The sequence below is a fragment of the Urtica dioica genome, chromosome 7, assembly GCF_054948205.1.
Source record: "Urtica dioica subsp. dioica isolate 48M chromosome 7, U.dioica_male_clone48M_v1_H2, whole genome shotgun sequence".
NCBI lineage: Eukaryota > Viridiplantae > Streptophyta > Magnoliopsida > Rosales > Urticaceae > Urtica > Urtica dioica.
In genome coordinates, this window is record NC_142762.1 from 46,685,438 (window position 1) to 46,711,682 (window position 26,245).

The following is a 26,245-nucleotide window of genomic DNA, read 5'->3' on the forward strand; positions in this document are numbered from 1 at the left end:
TAGTGATGCCTAAAAAACGCCTAAACACAAGATTAAACTTAATGGAGATTAATCAAAATTTCTTCCTATCTCAAAATCGGAGAAAAACTCCTACAAATCCAAAAACCATAACTAGAACAATCGCCCAAGCAACAACCCACAAAACCCAACGAATGAATGGCATCTCTCCAAAGAGGATTTTATTCCTGATTCATCAATGGAAAAAATGTATTTTCTCTAAATTCTCCTCTTTCCCAAATCTAGTTTTCGTTCTCACCTCTCCGGTGATGCGATCGCCTATATTCTTTGTTTTGTTTGGTTAAAAAAAAAAACAAAAAACAAACGTTCCAGTTTTGAGTCAGTTTGATATATGACAAATTGTTTTTAATGTGTAGCTATAAGGAATTTTCAAAGTAGAATAGAAAATATACGTAAATAGTTTATATTTTATTCCTCGTTAAATCAAAACTTTTTTTTATATATATATAATTTGCTAAATTTTCACAGTTTAACTTACTTTTTACATATTTTGAATCATCCATCAATGTTTTCATTGTCTCATACTCTCATAGTTGCACTCTTCACAAAACTCTTGTCCACTACTCTGCTTCATTGCCTTGCGTTCCAATCTAACTGTCCGTTAAGCTCGATGGGAGATATAAGGCTCATATCCTTTTTATTTTATTTTATTTTTTATGGAAGGGACTCACTAGGACTCATATCTGCCAAAATGTACTCCCACATATCGGAAGGTGCATAGTTACACCACTGGGTAGGTGTGTTGAAATTTAAGACCATTCTAGCCAAAAAAATGTGCTGCAGGACTGTGAAAAACAGAGCAAGAGGAAAAGTTTGAGATTCATAGGGCTTTGATATCCTCTATGGCTCATATCATATCCTTTTATTTTGCTAAAAAATTCTCAAACCACTAAGACGAAAAACGTCATCCGGTGCGACGATTGTCGCACCAAATACCTCATATGTCGCACCTAATAGTTTATTAGGTGCGACATTAGGTGCGACAAAGTCGCACCGAATATGCCGTCGCTAAAGGCATTAGGTGCGACATGTCGCACCTAATAGTCATACCTTTAGGTGCGACATATCAGGTGCGACAATGTCGCACCTAATATGTTTTTTAAATTAAAAAAAAATTACAAAATCATAAATAGAATGATGTTCGATCGAGGCGGCGGGGCGGGGGCTGGTCCAGGCGGCGGTGGGGCGGGGCGGGTAGGGGGCTGGTCCAGGCGGCGGTGTGGCGGGCGGGTAGGGGGCTGGTCCAGGCGGCGGGGCGGGGCTGGTCCAGGCGGCGGCGGGGCAGGCTGGGAGAGACAGACAGAGTGAGAGATGGCCGGTGAGACAGATAGAGAGAGAAATAGAGGGGGACGTACCAGGAAGGTCCGGCAGCGGCGGAGCGGAGAGGGACGGCGGCGGGGACTGGCTGAGAGAGAGAGAGAGAGACAGTGTGAGATGGTGAGAGACGGCCGGTGAGACAGAGAGAGAGATGGGGACGTACCAGGATGGGCCGGCAGCGGCGGAGCGGGGAAGGACGGCGGCGGGGGCTGGCTGAGAGAGAGAGACCTTGTGAGATGAGAGAGAGAGTGAGTTAATGTGTAAAAAAGGAGAAACGCAGAGTTTAAAACCCTAAACCTATTGGGTGCGACATTGTCGCACCTAATAATCATATTGGGTGCGACATTGTCGCAGCCAATATGAAATCCCAGATCCAAAAAAAATTCGGCGGGATTCGCTGACAAATTTAATTTTAAAACTCATTGGGTGCGATATTTGTCGCACCTAAAGGTATTAGGTGCGACATATTCATATTAGGTGCGACATTGTCGCACCGAATAACACTAAACATTATCGAAATTTTTAGTCATCCGGATGAGTATCCGGTGCGACATGTCGCACCTAATATGGGCTTAGGTGCGACTATTAGGTGCGACATGTCGCACCTAATACCCTTCCGCACCCAATATGCTAATTTGTAGTAGTGAACTCCACTCCCAAAGTGTTAGGGAGTGTCTTTAGCTTGCTTGCCATACTTATATCGCCTACTTTTCAAACTCCAAGTTGAACCGGGACCTGTAAATAAAAAACCCCACGTCAAATTCATCGAAGACGTGGCTTTTAATAATATTTTGGCTTTTAATATAATTTAGTTTCATAAATAATAAAATCTAATTTATTATTCAAAATCTTTAATTATTAGTATCTTATCTCTCTATTTTCATGCTTACTCTCTCTCTCTCTCTCTCTCTCTCTCTCTATCTTTCTCTATCTCTTCATTACATTTTTAGCCATGGCGGAGGTAAAAAAACTACAGCATCACAGTTAATAGTCGGTAATAACTAGTAATATGTTTCTGGTAGAAACTTATTAACAGTCATTAACGATTATTAGTTAAAGCAAAAGCCTATTAACAGTTATTAACGATTATTAATTGTGTTTTTGACCTTTGTCCACGGCTAAAAAATATTACGAGAGAGAGAGAGAGAGAGTAAACGTGAAAATAGAGAGAGATAACTGAGATTCTAATAATTAGGTATTTTGAATAAAAAATTAGATTTTATTAATTACGAAAATAAATTATATTAACTAATCAATAAGGGTAAAAATGGTATAAACAATGTGTCACATAAGTAGAATGGCTAAAAATAAAAAAAAAAATCTGAAACATATGACAAAATGAAATTCTTAGGTTTGAATAGGTTTAGTCAGTTACAAATTTCTTACATTATACATTTGAACATGGTTTATGATGTATAATCTTAAAACTACAATTTTTTTTAAAGTAAAATGATATATAGTTATCCTAATTAGAAATTAGGGGTGGTAATGTGACCGCCAAATCAAACAATCCAAATTAAATTGCATTGTTTATTAAACTGCCTCATTAAAATTCGAAGAAGTTTGGATTTTAACCAACTTAAACCGCAAATATTTCGGGTTGGTATGGTTTTTGATAGTCGTGAGATTGAGTTAAGCCAAACCAACCCGATGACGTTAATTCTTTAATTGTTTTTTAAACTTACAAATATTTTATATGCACTATTGTTAAAAAAATATCATTTTATTAATAATATTACGATAAAATTAAAAAATACTCTTATTATATTTGTTAATTGCGAATACATGAAGATTTGGTTATTAAAATTATTGATAACTTAATTTTAATATGTAAAATTTCTAAAGATAAGGAAAATTTTGATTTTAGTTAATATCGAGTGTTAGATAAATATAAACACATGATTTCATTCGAGTTATGAAGTCATGTGTCAAGTAAAATAATCCGAAAAAATGAACCTAAATCAATCCGAATATTTCTAATTTGGTTTGGTTTGATTTGATTTTACATTTCGATCGTATTGATTTAAGTTTTAAATCTAAGAAATTAGTTGTAGCGAGTATATTATAATGGAAAAATTGTATAAAATAGTAATTTGAAACTTATTAATTAGCAAAATAGCAAAAGTTATAACTTTTCAGCAAAGTAGTCAAATTTACATTTTCAAATTTTTTTTGACAACTAAGATTAAAATTTTTGACGATTATTATAAGTAATTTATCACTTTCAAAAAAATCAATATTGGTTTCAAATTTTTTTTTTAAATCAAATTACTGCACTTTTGAGTTATTTCACTAAATTTAATTTAGACAAACATTCAGTATTTTATTACCCCTGCTAGAAATAGGTAGTAATTTCTGTCGTTACTTTTTTTTTCTTCCCTATAAACGTCTTCTTACGTGTCTTATCCTGTGGCTGACAATACACAGATAAATCTTACGTGGAATTATTATTAATTTATACGAAAAGAATACACAAAAGCGGTTGGTTGGTTTACCTCCACAAAACAGACGATAGAAATCGGATAAAATGAACGCATGCTCAGCTTTAGTTTCTCCTCATTAGCTAATCGAAGAAACCCCAACGGTCTCTTCAACGGCTTTTTCATCGTCCATGGCTTCGTTGCCCTCCGATGCCGTCAACGGCACTCTCAAGCTCGACACGGACTTAAGAAAAAAACACCCATCTCTCAAAAAGGTTCTCATTTTTTCCCTCTCTCTGTCGAAAAAGCTTGTCGAGTGAGTCCTTTCAATTTTGCGTTCTACCATGTAAATATTTTTTTTTACTCTTATATGCGTCGTTTCAGAGCCCACATGTGTCGTATCCGAAACACCGTAGGGACGGAGCTTTTGAGTCGGCTTCTATGGACTTTAGAGAAGCGCTTTCTTCCATGAGAGACGATGCTTCGAGTGATTCGTGCTATTACACGGGTCTCTTGCAGCAATGTATCGCAAAGCAGTCGGCTTCTGAGGCGGAAATTGTTCACGCACAGATTGTGAAATTCGGGTTCTTCAAAGATTCCTTTGTCTCGACTACTCTGGTGAACGTTTACGTTAAATGTGGGGCCATGGAAAGTGCACGCAAAGTGCTCGACGATATGCCCAGCAGAAGCTTCGTAGCGTGGACGACATTGATGACGGGTTATGTTCAAAACTCCCGGCCGGAACTTGCGCTCCAAGCTTTCCAGGAGATGTTGCTCGACGGGGTTTATCCGACGAACTTCACTATCGGGATCGCCTTGAACGCCTGTTCTTCGTTGCAATCGATCAAAACGACCGAGCAAATCCACGGATACATCGTGAAGTGCAGATTCGGCTCCGACACGAGCATCGGAAACTCGCTCTGCAGCCTCTACTCGAAATTCGGGCATCTCGGTTCGTGCGTGAAGGTGTTCGAGGAGATCAAGGAAAGGAATGTGATATCTTGGACCGCGGCAATGTCGGCCTGTGGAAGCAACGGCGACGCTTCGATGGGGTTATCGTTCTTCGTCGAAATGCTCTCCGAGGGAATCGTGCCCAACGTCTTCACTCTCACCAGCGTTCTGAGCTTGTGCTGCGTCACGCGCTCCTCGCGCGTCGGGACCCAGGTTCACTCTTTGACCTTCAAGCTCGGACTGAACTCGAATCTCCGAGTGAAAAACTCGATCATGTACCTGTACCTCAGAACCGGGAACATTCCAGACGCAAAGAGGCTCTTCGACGAGATTAAAGTCAACAGCCTGGTGACGTGGAACGCGATGATCGCGGGCCACTCCCAGATGATGGAGCGAGAGCCGGACGATCTCGCGAAGCACCGGAGCGGGAACGAGGCGCTCCGGATCTTCTCGAAGCTGAACCGAACCGGGATGAAGCCCGACCTCTACACCTTCTCGAGCCTCTTCACGGTCTGCGCCGGATTGGCCGCGCTGGAACAAGGCGAGCAAGTCCACGCACAGACGATCAAGAGCGGGTTTCTCTCGGAAGTCGTCGTCGGAACCACGCTCATCAACATGTACAACAAGTGTGGGAGCCTCGAAAAGGCGAGCAAAGTCTTCGTCGAGATGTCCGTCAGAACCCTGATATCGTGGACCGCGATGATCACGAGCTTCGCACAGCACGGGAAGAGCCGGGAAGCGCTCCGGCTCTTCGACGACATGAGATTCTCGGGGTTCAGACCGAACCACGTGACCTTCGTCGGGGTTCTATCGGCTTGCAGCCACGCCGGGCTGGTCAACGAGGCTTTGACCTACTTCGAGACGATGCAGAGAGAGTACCGAATCAAGCCGGTGATGGACCACTACGCTTGCCTTGTCGACATGTTCCTCAGGCTGGGGCGGGTCGAAGAAGCCTTCGACGTCGTCAAAACCATGGATCTCGAGCCGAGCAAGTTCATATGGTCGAGCCTGGTGGCGGGTTGTCGGAGCCACGGGAGACCCGAGCTGGGATTCTACGCGGCCGAGCAGCTTCTGAAGCTGAGACCGAAGGAGGCCGAGCCGTACGTGCTTCTCTTGAACATGTACCTCTCAACGCAGAGATGGCAAGACGTTTCGAGAGTGAGAAGAGTGATGAGAGAGGAAGGGATCGCGGAGCTCAAGGATTGGAGTTGGATAAGCATCAAAGACAAGGTGTACTCGTTCAAAGCCGGGGACGAGAATCACCATCCGGGCGATGACCTGCTCGGCTATTTGGAGAGTTTGGAAGAGAAAGCGAGAGGGCTCGGATATCGAAAGATCGAAGGTTCACAGGCGACCGAAGAAGGAGAAGAAGAAGTAGAAAAGACGGGTCATCACAGCGAGAAGGTAGCGATTGCGTTCGGGTTGTTGAATGCGCCGAGTTACGCGCCGATAAGAGTGAAGAAGAACTACGTAATGTGCAAAGATTGCCACGGATTTATAAAGGCGGTTTCGGCGGTGACGAAGAGGGAATTGAGTGTGCGAGATAGTAGGCGTCTTCATAAATTTGTCGATGGGAAATGCTCGTGTGGAGATTTTGGCAGCCTTCTTCTATGATTTTCTTAAAGGTTTATTTAATTTTTTTATTATTATTTTTTTTAGCATTTTGATAATACCGTTGTGTGTATTTGCCATCTACCACTCAATTTCCGTAGTTCAAATAAGGGTATGTTTCGAAGCTGTAAAATGTAAGGGGAAATAAACGAGAATCCATTGTATTTTTGAGGGAAAATGTATAGCTAAAATGGAAGTTTAATTTTCCGTTAAGAGGTTATTAATAATACTGATACCTCTCTATTTTACTGTAGTCATGGTGCAGTGACTCTGTCAATCCAATAGTCTAAGATGACATTATAATTACAGGCAATGACAAATGTTCCAACAACCTTTCTTGATTCTCTTCTTCAATTCGCTCTCTACTCTAAAATCTTCTCTATAATGAAATTCCAAGCTACTTCACGCACGTGGAAGGTTTTGTTTTTCTCATATGCCACGTATGTGACTCTCTCATTTCCATTATTTTTTCCTCAAAATTTCATAGTCGGATAGGTTTTTTAGTTTTTATTTTTTAATTTTTCTGTTTGGTATCAATGTTTATAGATGGTCGATATTTTTTTTAGTTTTCAACAAATCATCTGAAAATATGACTAGAAAGAAAACGAAGAAATTGTCATACATCATATCATCAATTACATTAAACATTTAATCACAAGATATTATTTTGGGAAAATATCAAATGTATCCCTCATGTTTTAATCGAAATGCGAGATATATCCCTTCGATTTCTAGAAATATCAGACATATCCATTCAGTTTAATATAAATGACATATACCTCCCATAAAAAATGTTATACTACAAATATCATTATTTTCGTTTATTTTTTACAAAAAAATAATTTGAACGCCCCAAAATACCCTTAATAGAATAAATATTTATTTACTATTTTATTAAAAAAATCAAAATCTCTCTTTATAAAAAAAATCCTTACTTTTTATAAAGAAATTTTTTAATTTTTTTTTTATATATGATAGAAAATAAAAAATTATTTCATTAAGGGTATTTTGGAGAGTTCATTTTTTTTGTAAAAAATAAACGAAAAGTGTGATATTTGTAATATAACATATTTGTAAGAGAGATATATGTCAATTATATTAAATTGAATGAATATGTCTGATATTTTTGGAAATTGAATGTATAAATCGTGTATTTCGATTAAACACAGGGGATACTATTGATATTTTTCCTTTAATTTCAAACGTCAATTATGCATTTACTAGGGATAGAACCTTAGCGCCTCGCAGGGTCTTTTCATGAGGAGGAGATTTTGCCACCCAAGATATTTGCTTCTTGATTCGTATCACTTTGCTTCTCAATATAAAAAAAATACTATTTAAGAAAAACTAAACTGCCCATTTTAAGTAGTTTTTTTAATTAACAATATGTACTAAAATAATTTTATTAATTATAGCAACTAAAGTATTTTAATGGACAAACATTCCAAAATAGATCATAAATTCAAACTCGATGTTGAACTATCAGTTATAACTCCGTAATTGATATGACTTTTAGTATATTTTTTTTTAACAAAACTTACAATGACTGATCTGGAAAATCTTTTAAAACAGGGGATAATGTGATACAACTACCATAATTTAGGGGGGACAAACGTGCAATTTATCCCAAGGAAAACTAAAAGAGAGTGAAAGAGAGAATATCATCTTTGACTTTATCTAGTTTGCAAATTTGTCAAAGACGCCCAACCTAACTCGAGAAACAAAAGAAAATCAAACAAATCCAAAATTGGCAGATAAGAAATAAATACCAGCGATCATAGATGGAACTTTGACTTTTGCTTCGTAAATTCACCGCCAGAAGACAAGTGTCATTAATATCATGTTGTATTTAACCAAGTCAAAGGCTAAATATTTCTGAAACATTATTTGAGCCCAGCCAAAACATTTTGGAACTCATGTTTATACGTTAATGTACAACAAAGAAAGACGTATAATAGGATTCATTTATGATTCAATGAATGAAGATATAAGAAAACAAATTAATGGGAAATCGCTGCTCATCAATTGGTCATCCTATTACTAACAAAGGGTATGTATTACTTCTTTTGCATTATGAAAAATTAAATACTTGATTTATATTTCGCAATGGTAATATTATTACTTCCTAGATTTTTCTCTGGAAAATCCAAGTGTAAGAGAAGAAAAAAGTACTTGTCCAAAGATCATCATTATCATAGCGGAATTAAGAGAGTAAGAACAGAAAATATTAACTGCGAGTTATTATCGGCGGATTCGGAAATTTGCATTTGCGTGGTTACATGGAATATGAACGGCAAGGTAATATCTATTTATTCGCAAATTCATCATGCTGAAATTGGTGGTATATATCTTTAATTTCCCGGGTTTTTATAAATATTGAAAAAAGGTGTCTAAAGAAGAATTGGGAGAGCTAATTGGGAACAAAAACCACAATCAACTATATGATATTGTGGTCGTTGGTCTTCAAGAAGTGCCTCGCCAAAACGTTTCTCAGCTTCTTCAAACTGCCCTTGCCGAATCTTACACGTACGTATTATATATATATATATATATATATATATATGTTCCTGTTTACAGTATATTTTTTGTAATCTGTATGCACGGGTACGGCTAAATTAATTATGTTAATGAAACAAACAATTAAGTCTGTTAGGTGAAGCAGTTATGCAATCTCTTCAGCTGTACGTCTTCGGAGAAAAGAATTCCGACAAGTCCTTCAACGGTGAGCTTTCACGTATATATATGTATGCATATATGATGATTTAACAGTGGTATCACATACCTAGTTTGGAATTATTATTGTGTGATTTGAGTTTAATTGGAGCAGGGTTAAAGGTGGATAAACATTCGGTGAGAGGATTTGGAGGAGTTATCGGGAGAAAGAAAGGCGCGGTGGCGATTCGAATCAACTGCAAAGGCATCAACTTCATGTTTGTCTCGTGTCATCTCTCCGGTGAGCCCATTATTTATTGCTAGTAGAGACGAGAGAGTGTCGTCATATTTTAAGTAAAAGTGACTCGACAATAATTAACAAAAAGTTTTGTCGAATTATGCATGATAACTCACATGATAACTCAACCATCTTACCAATTCTTTAAGTCGAAAGATGGTATTTTTTTGTTGGTATTACTTGCCCCGTTTTTTTCGGTAATGATAGGTTATTGTTTTGTTTCTTTAATACTCGATAATTATATATAAGTTAAAACTGAATTTAGGAACTGATTTAGTATATAATGAAGTATAAAAATAAAATTTGGATGCGATTGTCGCAATAAACTTCTATTACCATGTTTATTATCAAATAAATGTCTATTTAGTTTAAAATTATATATAAATATGAAACACTATTGTGAGAAAAATATAGCAACAATTAATAACATTTTTCTATAAAAAAAAAAAAATCAACTCTAAAAAAAGAAGGGCAAGTCCGTTCAGATTATTCCTACTTTTTTTTTCCCTACAAATAATTGGTTCCCTCTAAAAGGCATGAAATGACATTAGGGCGCTCCTCAGGAGCGAAACGACATGTCGTTTTTACAATGGATTGTTTAAGATCGTCGTTTTATGAAACAGCTCATGCTCATAAAGTGGAAGAGAGGAATTCACAGTGCAGACACATATCACATTCACTATTCTCTAAAACATGGAATCCTTATTCCAAACCAACTCAAATCACTGTATGGTTAGGGGATCTCAATTACAGAGTTCAAGGCATTGATTCACACCCAGCCAGGAATCTTATCCGCAAAGGCCTTCTCAGGGTAAAAGTGTATTTACATGAAACAAATACATATTTATTAGATACATTTTTTAATCTGCATAAAATTAAATTAATAATAATGCGCAGCTTTTGACATCTAAGGATCAGCTAATTCAAGAGGCGGAGAGAGGAGAGATATTTGATGGATATTGTGAGGGCATATTAACGTTCAAACCCACCTATAAGTATAACGTTGGAACAAGTAACTATGATACAAGCTACAAGGTATATTAATATATTATATTATGCATGCACATATATGCATTTAATATATCATCATATTCACATGATATGTTTAATAATCTACTTACGTACGCACTTTTACAGGTGAGAGTGCCATCGTGGACGGATCGTATATTATTCAAGATTCAGGACGTTGATCATATTGACGTAACACTTCATTCTTATGAATCGCTTGACCATATTAACAGTTCGGATCACAAACCTGTGAAGGCACACCTTTGCTTAACCTACACCAAACCCTCATAATATACGTTGATCTTGATCGCTGCCAATGTACTGCTATAAATTTATTACCATAAATATATAATGCAGACTTGTGGAACAATTTGTACTACCGTACGACAATATGACAAAATGGACAACTAAACGTGTCAATATAACATACGTTTTCAATAAAAATAGGAATTACTTGTGAAAACGACTTCTTTGACTTTATATTTTCTAATTCCTTCTTCTTCGAGCAAAGAAAGACGAGTTGTTTGTGGGAGGTTTGACTAGGCGATCATATTCTTTAAGTGTGAACACGGATAAACCGAGTTATTTGAATTTGTATTCGGAATAGAAACTTAAGTTTTCTGAATTTATTAGTTGTTTTTTATTTTTTGCATGTGATTTGTGAGGCCATCCTTGTTGACCATTAAAGTTCCCACACACGGACGGTACACATCATTTCATTTTCTTTCTTATTCTTAATGAAGATAAGAAGAATTTATTTCTCATAAAAAGGCTTCTTAAAAATTAATTAAGCAGACGTGCGTAGAAATTTGGATTTAAGTAACGAATTACAAAGGCGGTTAAGGATTTGATTTTTTTAATGTTTATATTAATTAACTAAACCAAATTTTCCGTGAAGAATGAATTATATAATAACTATCATAATCATCTCATCCAACTCTTTCCGATACGTTCTTTTTCTAATGAATGCAAACTCCGTGTTTATCTGATTATGAGACAACAAATAATGCAGTTTTAATTATTATTAAATTAGCTCCGTCATTCATGATTATAAAAATAAAAACAAATCCATTTTGTCATATTTGTGTCGTTTAATTGTGACAGAATAAAATCGAGACAAGGAATTCGTCACAAATTGAAACATATCACGTCGTGCTAAGTAGACATCATGTGTCACCCACTCCACCTTAAATGTGTTTTTGTAGTCTAACGGAAAGCATAACTTGATTTTATTAAAATAAAGAACATATTTTTATTTTCCATTAAAAACATTATTTGTATTTATTTTGCTATCTATTTATTAATCAATTTTACTTTCTTTTTTTCATAGTTAAAGTCATTGCAACTTTTATTGTCATCCCATTTTGTGAGTTGGAATCTTTATCAACGGTTATTTCCATTTTTTTTATTTGCATCAAGAGTTCTTTCCCTTTTATAGATTCTCTAAACCTTTATATTTATATATTTTTTTTCCTTTTTGGTACATCTTTTTTTTTTCCCCATCAAAAAAAATTCTTAAAAGGGCGGCGAAGTGCTTTTTCATTTTTTTTATAAGGGTGAATTTCCCAAAATTTCCATAAATTATCGCTCTTATAACAACTCGTCTCATACTGAAATCTCTATTCATTTAAAAAAAAAAAACGCCTAATCAATTTTCAAACGTAAGAACCGTTCTCCTAGATTTATAGTTTATGTCATCGTCTAAATTTTAGCAGGCAAACTATTGCATTTTTGACATTTTTTCATTAATTTTTTTTACTAAACTAACTCTCCAGAATTTTTAATAATATTGCATTTCACCTCCCTAAAAACTCGTCACTTTTTGGAGCTAAAGATTTTTATCTTTTATTTGTTAAAAAAAAAAATATAGTATAGCACAACAGCACGTGATTACGTCTTTAGATTGTAATTTTTAATTCGACAAAGTATATGTCTTATAAACAAATTACCAAGTGGATAAAGGTGGATAACCAAAACTTTCACCATATTGGTGTGATTTATGCAGTTTCTAGATGTAATTACGATTTACAAACACTTAAAATTTATTCACGTTGAATTAGAAATAAAATAATTTATTAATTCAAGGGACAATTGTTACCTGTTGAGAGACTAAAGAGAGTTGACGAAATTCTTCCTCCTCTAAATCTACACATTTGTCTCCCTTCCATTAGGTACAGAACCGCGTTCACCAATTATACTAATTTATTTTAGAATTCTTTATTTTATTATCCATAGGATATTGGTCATGATTAAAAAAAACATTTAATTAATAATATTATTATAGAAGGGACTAAATTAATTAATTACAATTGTCGTTGTCGTGTTTTGGTCTCTACTCTATCTAAATACGCTTTCCGTTTTGCCCTTTATACTTTCTTTTTCGCTTCTTTGCGTTGCTTTTTGCTGGGGTCTTGTCGTTGAGGAAGTTTCAAAGGTCCCAGCAAAAATTAGCATGCAAACACAGCACTACGAATAACAAAAATACATTTATATTTATAAATTGTTTTTATTTTTTATTTTTTTTGTTTACAGCCGGGTTTCGAATTCGAAGGAACTCGTCAATTCCTTTTGGGCTAAGACAAAAACCCCGCTATAACTCTTCAATTTTTCTCCGAATTTGACTTTTGAACGGCGTACAGTTGAGGAACTCTTTTTTCCTTCCCTTCTCTCGTCCAATTAGTTTGATTACATTCATTTTCTGCTTCTCGCTTAATTTTTTTTTTAATTTCCGTTGTTATATTCGTTGCACGTGAATGATCTCGAATTTTTCCGTGTTGCCAATTTTTTTTTTTTTAAATCTTTTTACAGTTCTTTTGTGGCCTGGCAGATTCTGCTTTGAATCGAAAGAAAATAAAAGGGCGTCTTTGTTTTTCTTTCTGAATTGATTATCAATTTCTTTACCTTCACCCAGAATAAAGTCAGGAAAGAATAATCTCTCTTTATTCAATTTCAATTTTTCTCTCATTCGTGATGAAACTGTAAAAAGAGAATGTCGCTTTTGAGCGAGCTGAGATCATCTTCTCTGATCTTCTCACCGTTCTTCGTCTGCTGATTTGTTTATGGTGAGTCATTCTTCCACTATTTTTATTCTCTTTACCTTTTTTTCCCCTTTAAACCCAGATTAAAAAGTTAGTTTTGTGTAGTTAACAATGGTAATGTTGAGGTGTAAAAAAAAAAAAAAAGAGAGAAGAGAGAATCTCTTTACATTTATGTTTGTTTATTTATTCATCACTTTTTTCTGTATATAAGAAGCTCTAATTGTTCAGTTTCTATGTTCTGGTTTGGACCGTTTATGTGAAGATAAAATGGCTGGTGAATTAAACTTTCTATCCATGTTTGATTTTCTGTTCTCTTGTTTTGGAGCTGAAATGAACTTGCTTTTTTTTTTTTTTTTACCTCAATCTCTCATCCTTTACCAACTAACATTGCTTGCTTATTTTCCTGCTAAAGCTGAACTCTTCTTATGATTTGCTTGCAGTTAAAAGCTCTATTGATGATTATCAGATAGCACTGCGCATCATGGGTTGGTTTAGCAAGTTTTTTAAAGGCTCTAGCCACAAACTCTCCGATGGAAATTTCCGCGAGACATCTGTAAATGATTCCGGTTCTTATGACCCTTCTATTACCGGGGTAATTATACAAACTTTAGTTCATATTTTGCTTTAAGAAACGTATTTTTATGCCATTGATCGGGTACGATTATGGGGCTTCTTCTTCGTTTGGAATCTAGTTCAGCCCCTTTTTTTTTTCTCTTCTTGTGGGCTCTCAGTATTCATGACTGATCTGTAGCTACTGTAAAATCGAAATATATATGGGTGAATGTGAATGCCTGACAAATCACCATTTGGAAATTGGAACTTAAATTCAGGATCCGTGGGCGGCAAATGAGATTGAAGATATCGACCACGCCATTGCACTGTCTCTAACAGAAGAAAGTCGGAGAGGGACGAGATTGATTGGTGAGCAACCAATTTATTTATTTATTTATAATAACGCCCTTTTTGCAGTTGCTAGAACAATTGTTTGCTCTACGAACCTGATTTTAGAAATTATGTTTCCGTGTGTTGGATAGATAACGAATCTCAACTACAAGAAGACGAGCAACTTGCTAGAGCATTGCAAGAAAGTCTCAACGTAGAACCTCCCACGTATGGGAATGGCAATAGGAATGGGTTTGGGAATGGAAATGGAAATGGAAATGTAAATATAAGTGTATATGGAAACGGAAACGGAAATGGAATGGGAAACGGAAGTGTGAATACGTATCAACCTGTCCCGGGCTACTATCCAATGGGGTACAGGTACGGAATTTTTACTCAGACGGGCCTCAATAAAAAAAAAAGTCATAAGAAATAGCTCTATCGGGCATTACAGATAGTTTCCTCGGATTCTGTTTTTTTTTGTTAGTAGGATTTGTGCGGGTTGCCAAATGGAGATCGGTTACGGAAGATATCTGAACTGCGTGAGTGCTTTCTGGCATCCGGAATGTTTCCGCTGCCGGGCTTGCAATCTACCCATCACCGATTACGAGGTGCTAAATTACTTTGACTTTCTTCTACTTAACTTTCTTTATGGGATTTGATTGATTAATGCGTTAATATTATAATTTCTCTTGCAGTTTTCTACGTCCGGGAACTACCCTTACCATAAAACCTGCTACAAGGAGAACTACCATCCAAAATGCGATGTTTGTAAGCACTTTGTAAGTATTTTACCGTCACCTATACTTGCTTATTTATTTAAAAAAAAAAATACAAATTATACTTTTATTAATGGGATTGCTTATTTCGAAAGAAAGTTGTATACTTTTCTTCTTGACAAAGATAGCCAGTCATCAGATATCCAGCTTATATTATATTTGATTTATATATTTTAAAATGTATGACTCATTTTGGTGTTGGTTTCCTTTTGGAATATAAATTCTTGACAGATTCCAACAAACCCTGCTGGTCTTATTGAATATAGGGCACATCCATTTTGGATCCAGAAATACTGCCCTTCTCACGAGCACGACAACACTCCTCGTTGCTGTAGCTGCGAGAGAATGGAGGTAATATCTCATCTCTTAACCCCTCTCTGTATAATTAGTTGATTAATGGCCATAAAAATAACAAAAAAACCAGGGATTAAACCGCAATGTGTATATTCGTTTTGTGCAGCCGCGGGACTCACGATACATCACGCTCAACGACAGTCGAAAGCTCTGCCTCGAGTGCCTCGACTCGGCTATCATGGACACCACTATGTGCCAACCGCTTTACCTCGACATTCAAGCTTTTTACGAGGGTTTGAATATGAAACTGGAGCAGCGAGTCCCATTGCTCTTGGTTGAAAGGCAAGCCTTAAACGAAGCACGAGAAGGAGAGCGATATGTAAATATACCAGTTTTCCCGAACGTTTTGAAATATATGATTACATTGTTAGGATTATAGTTCTCATGCTTTGTGGGCCTGATTTCAGGGCCATTATCACATGCCTGAGACTAGAGGTCTCTGCCTTTCGGAAGAACAAACTATAAGCACGGTAAGAGTTCTTGAAATCCTGTTATCTGAATTCGCGAGAAACTCGAGGTTTTGATTCAATAAATTATATATCAGATATCAAGGAGGCCAAAGTTTGGAGTGGGAAACCGAGCTCAGCAGATGGTAACCGAACCCTACAAGTTGACCCGGCGCTGTGAAGTGACTGCAATCCTGATCTTATACGGTTTACCAAGGTATATCTCTGGCATCAAAACTTAATCACAAATGCATTTAGGTTTTTTTAGCTTAAATATTCCCTAAACTAAATTTTTATCACAATGGTTCTTAAACTATTGATTTTGTAGCATTTAGTCATTTTTATAAAAAAAAAAATATTAATGTCGTTTTTTTTTTGTTATGAAATTAAACACCTAAAGGTCCTAAACAAGATAAAACAGTTACAAACTTAAATAACCTGTGCATAATTTTTTTTTTAATCATTAAAACACATTATTACTATAATGATGTAAAGTTGTTTAGCATAGGCTTAGTATTTTTAGAGTTAGAAATGTAATTAATTAATTTCTTTTTTGACATTAAAAAGCTACATAAGTCGACACATTCGTTGTTATAAGTTTCTTAGGTGATAAATTTCATTAAAAGTTTAACACTTTTATGAAAAGTACTTGAATGCTACAAAATTAATAATTAGAGGACCAACACGTTACTCGCATGATTGTTCAAGGACTTTTCATGCAAAAACTCGAATTCATATCCAGGAATTGAAATTTCAGGCTATTGACGGGGTCAATCTTGGCACACGAAATGATGCACGCTTGGCTTCGCCTCAAAGGTGACATTACATTCTCTCCGTATACTTATACGAACTGACAATGTTTAAGCATATGTTTAACAAAGAAAAGTGCATTTTTCTTTTGTTTAAGAAGGTTATCGGACTCTGAGTCAGGATGTGGAGGAAGGAATCTGCCAGGTGGTGGCTCACATGTGGCTGGACGCCGAGCTCACGTCTGGACCGGGGCCCACCAGTGGAGCCTCGACCTCGTCCACATCATCATCATCATCGTCGTCGTCGAAAAAGGGAACGAGATCTCCGTTTGAGAGGAAGCTCGGCGAGTTTTTCAAGCATCAGATAGAGTCAGATATATCTCCGGTGTACGGCGACGGGTTTAGAGCGGGCCAGCGAGCCGTGCACAAATATGGCCTTCATAGGACTCTTGAACATATCCGAATCACAGGAACATTTCCTTTTTGATACCGTACATATCTCATTCTTTTTCTATTTTTTTATACAGATTTTTAGAGAGCTTGTTTCTTTTTCTTAATATAATTTTTTTTATTTTTTTTATTTTAGCACGAGTCATATTTTTGTTTGGCTTAACATCATTTTTCACGAGTGCTTGTATCTTTTGCCTCTGCTTTTAGTTTCCTTTGTTCTATTTACTTCATTTTTTTTTTGCCTGAAAAGTTAATATATGATTTATTTGGCGCCAGCGTGTGAATTCTATGAATATTTTGCACTGCAAACTATGATTTTACACGATAAGAGTTTTTGAGTAAAACAGCCAAAAGATTCGCATTTTTATGAAGTCCAACTACTTCAAATTATTCAATATAGATTATCCGATACAGTAACTATTTTATTACTCGCAAAAGAAAATTTTGGTGGTGACACAACAAAACAAAGAATTATTAACATTGGTATGAGCTCACAAGGACAATAATCTGGTGTAAAAAATAACAAAAGAATAAATATTATCTAGTGTAAAAAAAATAACAAAAGAATAAGTATTAATTTGAAATTGTGTGTGCCTGTGCTGTGAGTGAGTGAGTGTAAATCCAATCAATTGGAAGAAGTCATCATGAGGACAAACTCATTGAAATCAAGAACGCCATTGCCATCAAGGTCGAAAGCCCTAATCATGGACTCGCAGTCCTTGGAGGGCGTCGAGTCACCGAGTCGACTCAGCATGTTTCGGAGTCCGATGGGAGTGATAAAGCCCGAGCCTTTATCGGCCTCGAACATCTCGAAAGCCATCTTCAATTCGGCGTCGCCGTCGCCGTCGCAGTCGCTTCTCTCCATCAGGCTCACGAAGCCCTCAAAGTCCAGCGACTCGCTATCCGCTTCCCAAGAGACCGCTTCGCCGACCGACGCGAAGTACGATCGGAGCTCGTCGCCGGAGATTTTTCCGTCGCCGTCTGCGTCGAAGTGAGAAAAGACCGCCCTGTACTCCTCGACGATCCTCGCCCGGGATTTCGCCGGAGAGGCAGGGCTGGCTGTTTGAGGCTTCGGTTTGGGCTTCTTGGATTTGAAAAAAGCTTTAGGCGAGAACCATTTGTGGGGTTTATCCGAGCTAGGAGAAGAGATTTTTGTGGCAGCCATGTCTAGGTTCTTTAAAAGGTAAGAGCTTGATGTTTGCTTGTTGAGTTGTTTTTGAAAGAGCTATATGATTATGCGTATATATAGAGAGAGATACAATTTGCATGAAGATAACGGCAATTTGCTACGGACGAAGGTGCTGGGAAGGTCATTACCGTTGTATGGCGGTTTATCGATAGTGTTCATTTCTTTATTTATGTTATTTGGGCCCACAAAGCCAAGGCCCAATTATTACTTCGTTCCGACAAGGTGTTAGACAACAGCACATTTCTTATGATTTTGTTTTATCTTAGGTTGAACTGACGAAAATATTGTTCAAGACTCTTTAAGTTCTTTTTTCCCCTTCTTCTTGGATAAACAAGTACTTTTTGAAGTCATTGATAAACTTGATACCAAAACAAAATTATTTATTTATTTATTTTCTTTTTTTTGTAACTTACCATTTCAAATTACACGTTTTCAATATAGTCAACGTTTAAAAACTTATAAACACATAGCCAAATTGATGAATTGTCACTTAAATCATTGAATAAAAATTTCAATCGTGTCTTTAATAATAACTTGCGGTTACTATTTTTTTTATAATTTGTTTCATCAATTATTAATGAGTACGGATACATTATCGGGCCATGTTAAGCTCCTATTTTGTAATAGGTAGTTACCAGATTTTGAATTTGTAGGACCTAAAAATCAGCGCTTAATATTTGTAGAAAACCTGTTTTGAGTTTAGAAAAATAAAAATCTGAACGTGTGTTAAACCTCTTCATTTTTTTCTGGCGATTTTCAAGGGACTTGGAATCAATTTAATAGAGACAGTTATGAATACTAATTTACATCTTTTTTTAGTATATTCTTAATACCATAAATCAGGGTCTACCATCTGGCAGTTCGTATAGAGGAGGCCTAGCTAAACAGCACAAATTTTTGTAGTATATAGATAGTAAGGAAAATTGCCAAAAGTAGGATTAAATTAAGGCCAATTGCCATTTTTCTACTTTTTTCAAAAATTTACCAAACTAGGACCGGTAAAAAAAAAGTCAAATGAAAGATACACAAAATTCTACCTATTATACCATCATACTAATTACCAACCTACAATCTTCCCCAATAAAATCTCTTATTTTTTCTCTTTCTTTGTATTTTCCCGCTCAGCCCATCGAGAAAAAGAATTTTTTTTTTTACTAGTTCTAATTTGGTAAAAATAAGAAAATGGAAATGTCTCTTAATTTAGTCCTAGTTAAAGAAATGTCCTAGTAATCATATGTTTAAAGGAAAACTTACTGGCAACAGCACCACCCCTAAATTGGAAATACTTGCAGAAACCCATTTAAATCATATTATTTCCAAATATTTTTAAATCATATTATTTTCAAATATTTTCAGAATGGAAATCGTCTTACCACTTGGAAATACTAGCAAGAACACATTTTTTTAACACATACAACCGTGATAATAATCATAATCGTTTACTACAGCTTTAAATACTACTTGGGGGTAATCCTAACACTAGAAATCCACAAAACACTAAAACTTTAAATCGGCAAATACTTGCAAAAACAAATAATTATCTATTATTTCCAATTTTTTCAAAGAACTCAACTTGGAATCGATGAAAGAAAAAAATCGGAAGAAAATAGATAAAAATGATTTGCTGAATTCAAAACACGATCTGTTAAAAATAGTTATAGGAAATCAGAATCTATTAGCACGTGTCATTAACTGCTTAATTTGAATATTTTTTCTTATTTTATTTGGTTCATTATAGCGAGATTTATTTAAGAGTATCTGTTAGTTTAGATGGTTTGGTTATTTTTCAAAACGTTTACAAACGTTAGTTACATAGTAGTTTGTTTTGAGCTATAAATTCACAGCACCCATTTAAATAATTGACGTACAGAATAATATTGTTTGAACTCTAATCATAAAGCAACACGATTGAAAAAATGTTATATGATATGCTACTTTGTTAATTTGCATTTGATTTGAATGCCCAAATCTCTTATTTTTGTACTACAATGCTAGAGTGTCAAGCTATGATTCTTGTCGGTTGCAGTTATTTTACGTTCTTTTAGAGTATAAATGTATAATAATACTATAAAAGTCAAGTGAGGATATTTTAAGTTTTTAATAGCATTGTTTTACAATAGGGGAAAGAGCATAAACTAGGTATAAAAACCCAACAAAAAAGGAAAAATAAAATTTAAATTTGTGTCCAAGCCTCTCATTACAAGCAAGGAATAACATGCTCTATTTCAAAGAAAAAATGGCTATTTTGTTATTCTTTCGCATTCTCTTATTTACGAAAAATCGACTAATTGATAAAAAAAATCGCACATAAATTTATATACATATATAGATACATATAACTGTCAATTTTTAAACTTGTAAAATGTAATAATATTTATAAATTTAGTACGTAGTATGTATTATTTTAATCAAATATTTATATTCGTTTTTAATTATCTCGAACCCAAAAACTATAATGACCACAAAATGAGTAGAAGATTTAAATTTGATTTAATTAGTTCGTCGTATTTTTCGTTTTATACAATTTTAATTTATTTTTATCCAATGTTTATGCTATGTCTTAAACTAGTTCAAATAAATATACGTAATCAAACTGCACAGCTACAAAAAGAACGCGTGGTCTAAATGGTTTGAACTTCATATCTGAAGCGGCTTGTTTTAGAGTGCGAATCCCATCTACCGGGTTTTTTTTTGGCAATAAGCAAAAAAACGACAGCAATCGCAAATTTAAACGACAAAACTAATGACAAACGACATACGACAAAAATTGTAAAAAAACGACAGAAAACTAAAAACAAAAGCAAAAACGACACGAACTAGAATAATGAAAAACGACATACGATAAAAATCGTAAAAAACGACAGACCGTCCCGTTAGAAAAAACGGGTTAACGGGTACGGGTTTTGCCATTCCTACTCGCTGTCACTCCTTCCTCAGCACAAGTCCAGCGCGCAAGTCCATATACTAATCATGCAAATTCTCACTCGAAATCAATGGCCAACGGTCTCGAATCCACGAAGACGATGACCGATTTCTGCCCTCGTTCACAACGAATTCAAGCCCCTCCAAAATCAAATGCTACGCCATTTCAGATCGCTCCACGTGTCCCGTGCCATCCAATGGAGGCCCCGAGACGAGTACAAGCTGACCCAACCCGAAATCACCGACCGGATCACCCGACTCCTCGTCCTCCGCCGATCCGACGCCCTGAAAGACCTCACCTTCGACATCTCCGACGACCTCCTCAACACCGTCCTCCGTAGGCTCAAGCTAAACCCTAGCGCTTCCCTTGACTTTTTCAGGTTCGCCGCCAAGCAGAAAGATTTCAGGCCTAACCTGAACTCTTATTGCATGATGGTTCACATACTCTCTAGGGCTCATATGTTCGACGACACCCGAGCTCTTTTGAAGGACCTGGTAACTCTCCACAAGAATAACGACTCCGGAGCTTCGATATGGAACGAGCTTGTTACTGTTTACGAGGAGTTTTCGTTTTCCCCGACTGTTTTCGATATTATTTTGAAGGTTTACGCCGAGAATGGCCTGACAAAGCACGCACTCCATGTGTTTGATAATATACCAGAGCTTGGCGGGGTTCCGAGTTTGAGGTCCTGTAATTCGCTGCTGAGTAATTTGGTGAGAAGCGGCGAGTTTCACACCGCTATCGCCGTGTATGATCAGGTCACTAGGCTCGGGATTGACCCGGATTGCTTCACTTGTGCTATAATGGTGAAGGCCTATTGCAAGGAAGGTCGAGTCAGAACCGCCACGGAGTTCGTCGAGAAGATGGAACGATCGGGCGTGAAGCCGAACTCCGTGATTTACAACTCCCTGATCGACGGGCATGTCAATGCCGGGGATTTGGATCGAGCGGAGGCGGTGTTGAAGTTGATGTCCGAGAAAGGAATTTCGAAGAGCGTACAAAGCTATTCGTCTCTGATCAAGGGTTACTGCAAGAAGAGCGATTTGGACGGGGCGGAGAAGGTTTTCGAGAGGATGAAAGAAGACGGGTCGGTTTCGGCGGACGAGAGGGCTTACGGCGCGTTGTTGGACGGGTATTGCCAAGCTGGCAGAATGGACGACGCGATTCGGGTTCGGGACGGGATGTTGAAATCGGGGCTCAAGCTCAACGTTTTCGTCTGCAACTTCTTGATCAACGGTTTCTGCAAACTCGGCCGAGTCGGCGAAGCCGAGGAGACGCTGAAGAAGATGCGAAAAGAGTGGAAGCTCCGTCCGGACTCGTACAGCTACAACACTCTGGTGGACGGGTATTTCAGGAAGAGCGAGACGAGAAAGGCTTTTGAGCTCTGCGACGAGATGGTCCGGCGAGGGATCGCTCCGACGGCCGTGACTTACAACACTCTCCTGAAGGGCTTGTGCCACGCGGGCGACTTCGACGGCGCGTTGCGGCTCTGGGAATCGATGGCGAAACGGGGCGTCAAGCCCAACGAGATCGGATACAGTACTCTGCTCGACGGGCTGTTCAAGTCCGGCGATTTCGAGGGCGCTACGGGGCTTTGGAAAGACGGTTTGGCCAGAGGCTTCGCGAAGAGCAAGTTTCTGTTCAACACGATGATCGGAGGACTTTGTAGGACGGGGAATATGGCCGAAGCGGAGAGCGTTTTCGGGACGATGAAGGAGCTCGAATGTGGCCCGGACGAAATTACTTACACTACCCTCTGCGACGGGTATTGCCAAGTTGGGAATCTCGAAGAAGCTTTCAGAGTAAAAGCTGCGATGGAAAAGGAATCAATAGCACCGTCCATACAAATGTATAATTCTCTCGTCGCCGGAGCGTTTAGATGTGCGAAATCGAGTATAGTGGCCGATCTCTTAGCCGAAATGCAGACTCGGGGATTGTCGCCGAACTCAATCACTTACGGAGCTCTAATCCTTGGTTGGTGTAACGAAGGGATGTTGGATAAAGCTTTCGATGCTTATTTCGAGTTGATCGGAAAAGGTCTCTCGCCGAATATAACCATCCATACCAAGATTATCAGCAGTCTCTTCAGGTTCGGTAAAACCGATGAAGGAAGTCTGATGATACAGAAATTAGTAGATTTCGATACAATTTTCGGGGGTCGCGGCTCTTCCTCCTTGCAACCGTGTAAAGCTAGCATCACAAACACGCAGATCGAGAAGATTGTAGATTTTCTCGGCGAAAGCTCGAAGAACGCTTCTCTTCCCGATGGAATAGCATATAATATAGTCATCCTAGGACTCTGCAAATCTGGAAAAGTCGCCGACGCACGTAGATTGCTATCGGCTCTGTTGCACCGGAGTTCTTTTACCCCCGATAATTATACTTACTGCGATCTGATTCACGCGACCGCCGCTTCCGGGGACGTGAACGGGGCTTTCGTTTTGCGCGACGAAATGGTGAAATTGGGCATCGTCCCGAACATAGCCACGTACAACGCTCTCATAAATGGGTTGTGTAAGTCGGGCAATCTAGAGAGAGCTCGGAGCCTTTACGATAAGCTTCACAGGAAAGGTCTGGCTCCGAACGTCGTCACTTACAACACTCTCATGGATGGATATTGCCGCGGCGGAAACGTTCTGGAAGCTTTAAAGCTGAAGGAAAAGATGGTCGCGGATGGGATTTCTCCGTCTTTTAGTACCTACTCGTCCTTGATCAACGGTCTCGGTAAGCAAGGTAATAACGAGCAAGAATCGGCAAAGCTTTTCGCTTGCTCAATCAAGATCGGGTTACACTCAAATATGGTTCGATATCGTGTCAAGGAGAAGAATACCCGAAAGACCTCATGGCCTGATAGCGAAAAAGCAACAATTCCCATTTAAGGGAATGAAATTCATTGGAGTCTTCAAATGGACAATGGCTCAAAATTTTCCAGGCCGAAACACATTTTTTTTTATCTGTTTTTTGTAAGATAACGAGTTTTGAATACAGATTCTCATTTCTGAATTAGCATTCTTGCGAACCGGTAGCCTCGTCCAAAATGCGATGTTTGTAAGCACTTTGTAAGTATTTTACCTTCACGAACTCGCTTATTTCGAAGGGAAAAAAAAACTGTATACTAATCTTCTCGACATAGATAGCAATTCATCCGATATGTAGTTTATATTATATTTGATTCATGACTTATATGTGGACCATTATAAATTACGGTTTAAACCGCAATGCGTATATTTGTTTTATGCAGCCGCGGGACTCAGTGCCGAAAGATCTGTCCCGACTCGGCTACCATGGACACCACTACGAGGGCGTGAATATGAAAATAGAGCGCAAGTCTCGTTGCTCGTAGTTTAAAAGGCAAGCCTTGAACAAAGCAAGAGAAGGAGAGCAATATGTAACTATATAGGATTGCCTTCATTGTCCAACTTATGTTTTCGATCCGAAAAATTGTCAGATAATCAAGGAGGGCAAGCCGAGTTCAGGAGATGGTAACCAAACCCTACAAGCTAACCAAAACGCTTTGTTTTCTCGTAAGATATAAAACGGGGTGTGAATACATATTTATGTTTCTGAACTAGGATCGTTGTGATTGTGAATTGTGATGGTCTGTTCTGAAAGTGACTGTCTTTAGGGATGAGGATGAGTTTGTTAATGTCAAACTGTGATTCTGACATGTGCAAGCCAGCTTGTAAAGCTCACTTCAAAAGCTTGGAGACCAACCGTGATCACAGCTTGCTTTCAATTAGAGACATGATTGCTCTTTGACGCGTTTCTTTGCCAGGTTACAGAATATACCCGAGTCCTGCTTTTAGCAGCGTCCAATGAAAAGCTAACAAAAAAAAAATAACACTTGATTTGAGTCCTAGTTGTGTTGTCTGATGGAGTAAATATCTTTTCTCTAGTGGACTCTGAACTAGATTTTGTTTTGAGAGGCAATAGTTTACTCTTCTTTTTCTTGCTTTCAGTGTAATAAAATATGATTGCTCTTCCTGTCTTTTTTCTTTTTATATTTTTTTGCTAGCATCTTTTTTCTTCTTATATGATTGCTCTGCTTGGGTTTTTTACATGAGAAATTTCATTTTCTAGACCTAAAAGTTATGGAAATATCTCAATTAGACCCGTTAATTAAAAAATATCCAAAATTGGACTTTTGTACCAATTTTGGACAAAAATACCCTCAATTCAAAATAAACCTCATCTTCATCTCTTTCATTCTCACTTTCTCTCACTTTCTTAATGGTTTTAATGGTTTTGTCATGGTTTGAATAGTGTAGGATTGATAGGATATAAGATTAGAGTGGTTTTTAGTTATTTAGGGTTGATTTGAATCATGGAAGATAGGTTAATTTTTTTTTTTTTTTAATCTGGGTATTTTGTGTCGGATCCCATCGGATTCGGTCGAATCCGACCGAATCCGATGGAATCCGACGGGATCCGACACAATCCGATGATCTTCAAAGAGAGGGGATTAATTTTTTTTTAAAAAAAAAATCTGGGATGGGATCCGACGGGGTCCAAATTTTTTTTTTTTTAAACTGGGTATTTTTTCCGACCGGATCCGATGGATTCCGACACGTTCCGATGAGATTCATTGGATTTTTCCAAGTGAGAGAATTGTGATGAAGATGATTTGAAAATGAGATAAAAATATGAGTTATTTGAATTTCAATGGTATTTTCGTCCAAAATTGGTATAAAAGTCCAATTTTGGATATTTTTTAACTAACAGATCTAATTGAGATATTTTCATAACTTTTGGGTCTAGAAAATAAAATTTCTCTTTGACATCCGGTGGATGTTACATTGAAGAAAGATTTTGGGTGATAATACACCATTTCATGAATTCATGACATTTACTATGACATGCATTTTTTTTATTTATAAAAATAGGCACTTGAATTGATTTGTAAAATAGCCAACTTTTTTTTTAGCTTTAACATACCGTTGAAGTTATGTTTGATAAATTTTTTTTACAAACAATTTATAACTATCAATAAACGATTTCTCATTGTCAACTCGATAGTTGCTGATTTTTGTAAAATTTAGCTAACTAATTTTTTTATAAACATTAATTATTTTACAAATTGATTAGTTTCAGTCACTATTTAGCTAGATGCCCGTAATACCTTTAGTTTCAAAAAAAAAAAAAATATATGTGTGATGTCAC

General features: G+C 37.1%; 4 protein-coding genes and 1 pseudogene across 10 annotated transcripts; 4 read left to right on the forward strand and 1 right to left on the reverse strand.

Moving 5' to 3' along the window:
* The first annotated feature begins 3,836 nt into the window (after window positions 1-3,836).
* LOC149392259 (putative pentatricopeptide repeat-containing protein At5g52630) lies at window positions 3,837-6,565 on the forward strand. The gene is made up of 2 exons (XM_089621228.1): window positions 3,837-4,030; window positions 4,140-6,565. The coding sequence occupies exons 1-2, from the start codon at window positions 3,947-3,949 to the stop codon at window positions 6,318-6,320; spliced, it is 2,265 nt and encodes a 754-aa protein (XP_089477354.1). The 5' UTR covers window positions 3,837-3,946; the 3' UTR covers window positions 6,321-6,565.
* A 1,649-nt stretch (window positions 6,566-8,214) lies between these two features.
* 5PTASE11 (inositol polyphosphate 5-phosphatase 11) lies at window positions 8,215-10,836 on the forward strand. 5 transcript variants are annotated; one of them, XM_089620591.1, is made up of 8 exons: window positions 8,215-8,367; window positions 8,447-8,615; window positions 8,704-8,843; window positions 8,963-9,039; window positions 9,145-9,270; window positions 10,005-10,078; window positions 10,165-10,302; window positions 10,405-10,836. In XM_089620591.1, exons 1-8 carry the CDS (start codon window positions 8,321-8,323, stop codon window positions 10,564-10,566), a joined length of 933 nt encoding a protein of 310 aa, XP_089476717.1. In that variant the 5' UTR covers window positions 8,215-8,320; the 3' UTR covers window positions 10,567-10,836. The 5 variants fall into 5 exon arrangements, with proteins under 5 accessions (XP_089476717.1, XP_089476715.1, XP_089476716.1 ...); XM_089620589.1 differs by having other exon boundaries at window positions 9,891-10,078; window positions 10,180-10,302; window positions 10,405-10,834; XM_089620590.1 differs by having other exon boundaries at window positions 9,891-10,078; window positions 10,186-10,302; window positions 10,405-10,834.
* Window positions 10,837-12,666: 1,830 nt separating this feature from the next.
* Window positions 12,667-17,248, forward strand: DA1. Of its 3 annotated transcripts, XM_089619192.1 has the most exons (13): window positions 12,667-12,913; window positions 13,084-13,337; window positions 13,754-13,905; window positions 14,144-14,234; window positions 14,348-14,576; window positions 14,683-14,806; window positions 14,894-14,977; window positions 15,206-15,325; window positions 15,435-15,647; window positions 15,736-15,798; window positions 15,873-15,991; window positions 16,532-16,590; window positions 16,685-17,248. In XM_089619192.1, exons 3-13 carry the CDS (start codon window positions 13,795-13,797, stop codon window positions 17,008-17,010), a joined length of 1,539 nt encoding a protein of 512 aa, XP_089475318.1. In that variant the 5' UTR covers window positions 12,667-12,913; window positions 13,084-13,337; window positions 13,754-13,794; the 3' UTR covers window positions 17,011-17,248. The 3 variants fall into 3 exon arrangements, with proteins under 3 accessions (XP_089475318.1, XP_089475317.1, XP_089475319.1); XM_089619191.1 differs by having other exon boundaries at window positions 12,667-13,337; XM_089619193.1 differs by having other exon boundaries at window positions 12,668-13,337; window positions 14,686-14,806.
* A 138-nt stretch (window positions 17,249-17,386) lies between these two features.
* On the reverse strand, window positions 17,387-18,369 carry LOC149392262 (putative calcium-binding protein CML41 pseudogene; annotated as a pseudogene).
* Window positions 18,370-21,100: 2,731 nt separating this feature from the next.
* Window positions 21,101-25,196, forward strand: LOC149392263 (Pentatricopeptide repeat (PPR) superfamily protein). The gene is made up of 2 exons (XM_089620989.1): window positions 21,101-24,144; window positions 24,327-25,196. Exon 1 carries the CDS (start codon window positions 21,238-21,240, stop codon window positions 23,962-23,964), a length of 2,727 nt encoding a protein of 908 aa, XP_089477115.1. The 5' UTR covers window positions 21,101-21,237; the 3' UTR covers window positions 23,965-24,144; window positions 24,327-25,196.
* Window positions 25,197-26,245: the final 1,049 nt, after the last annotated feature.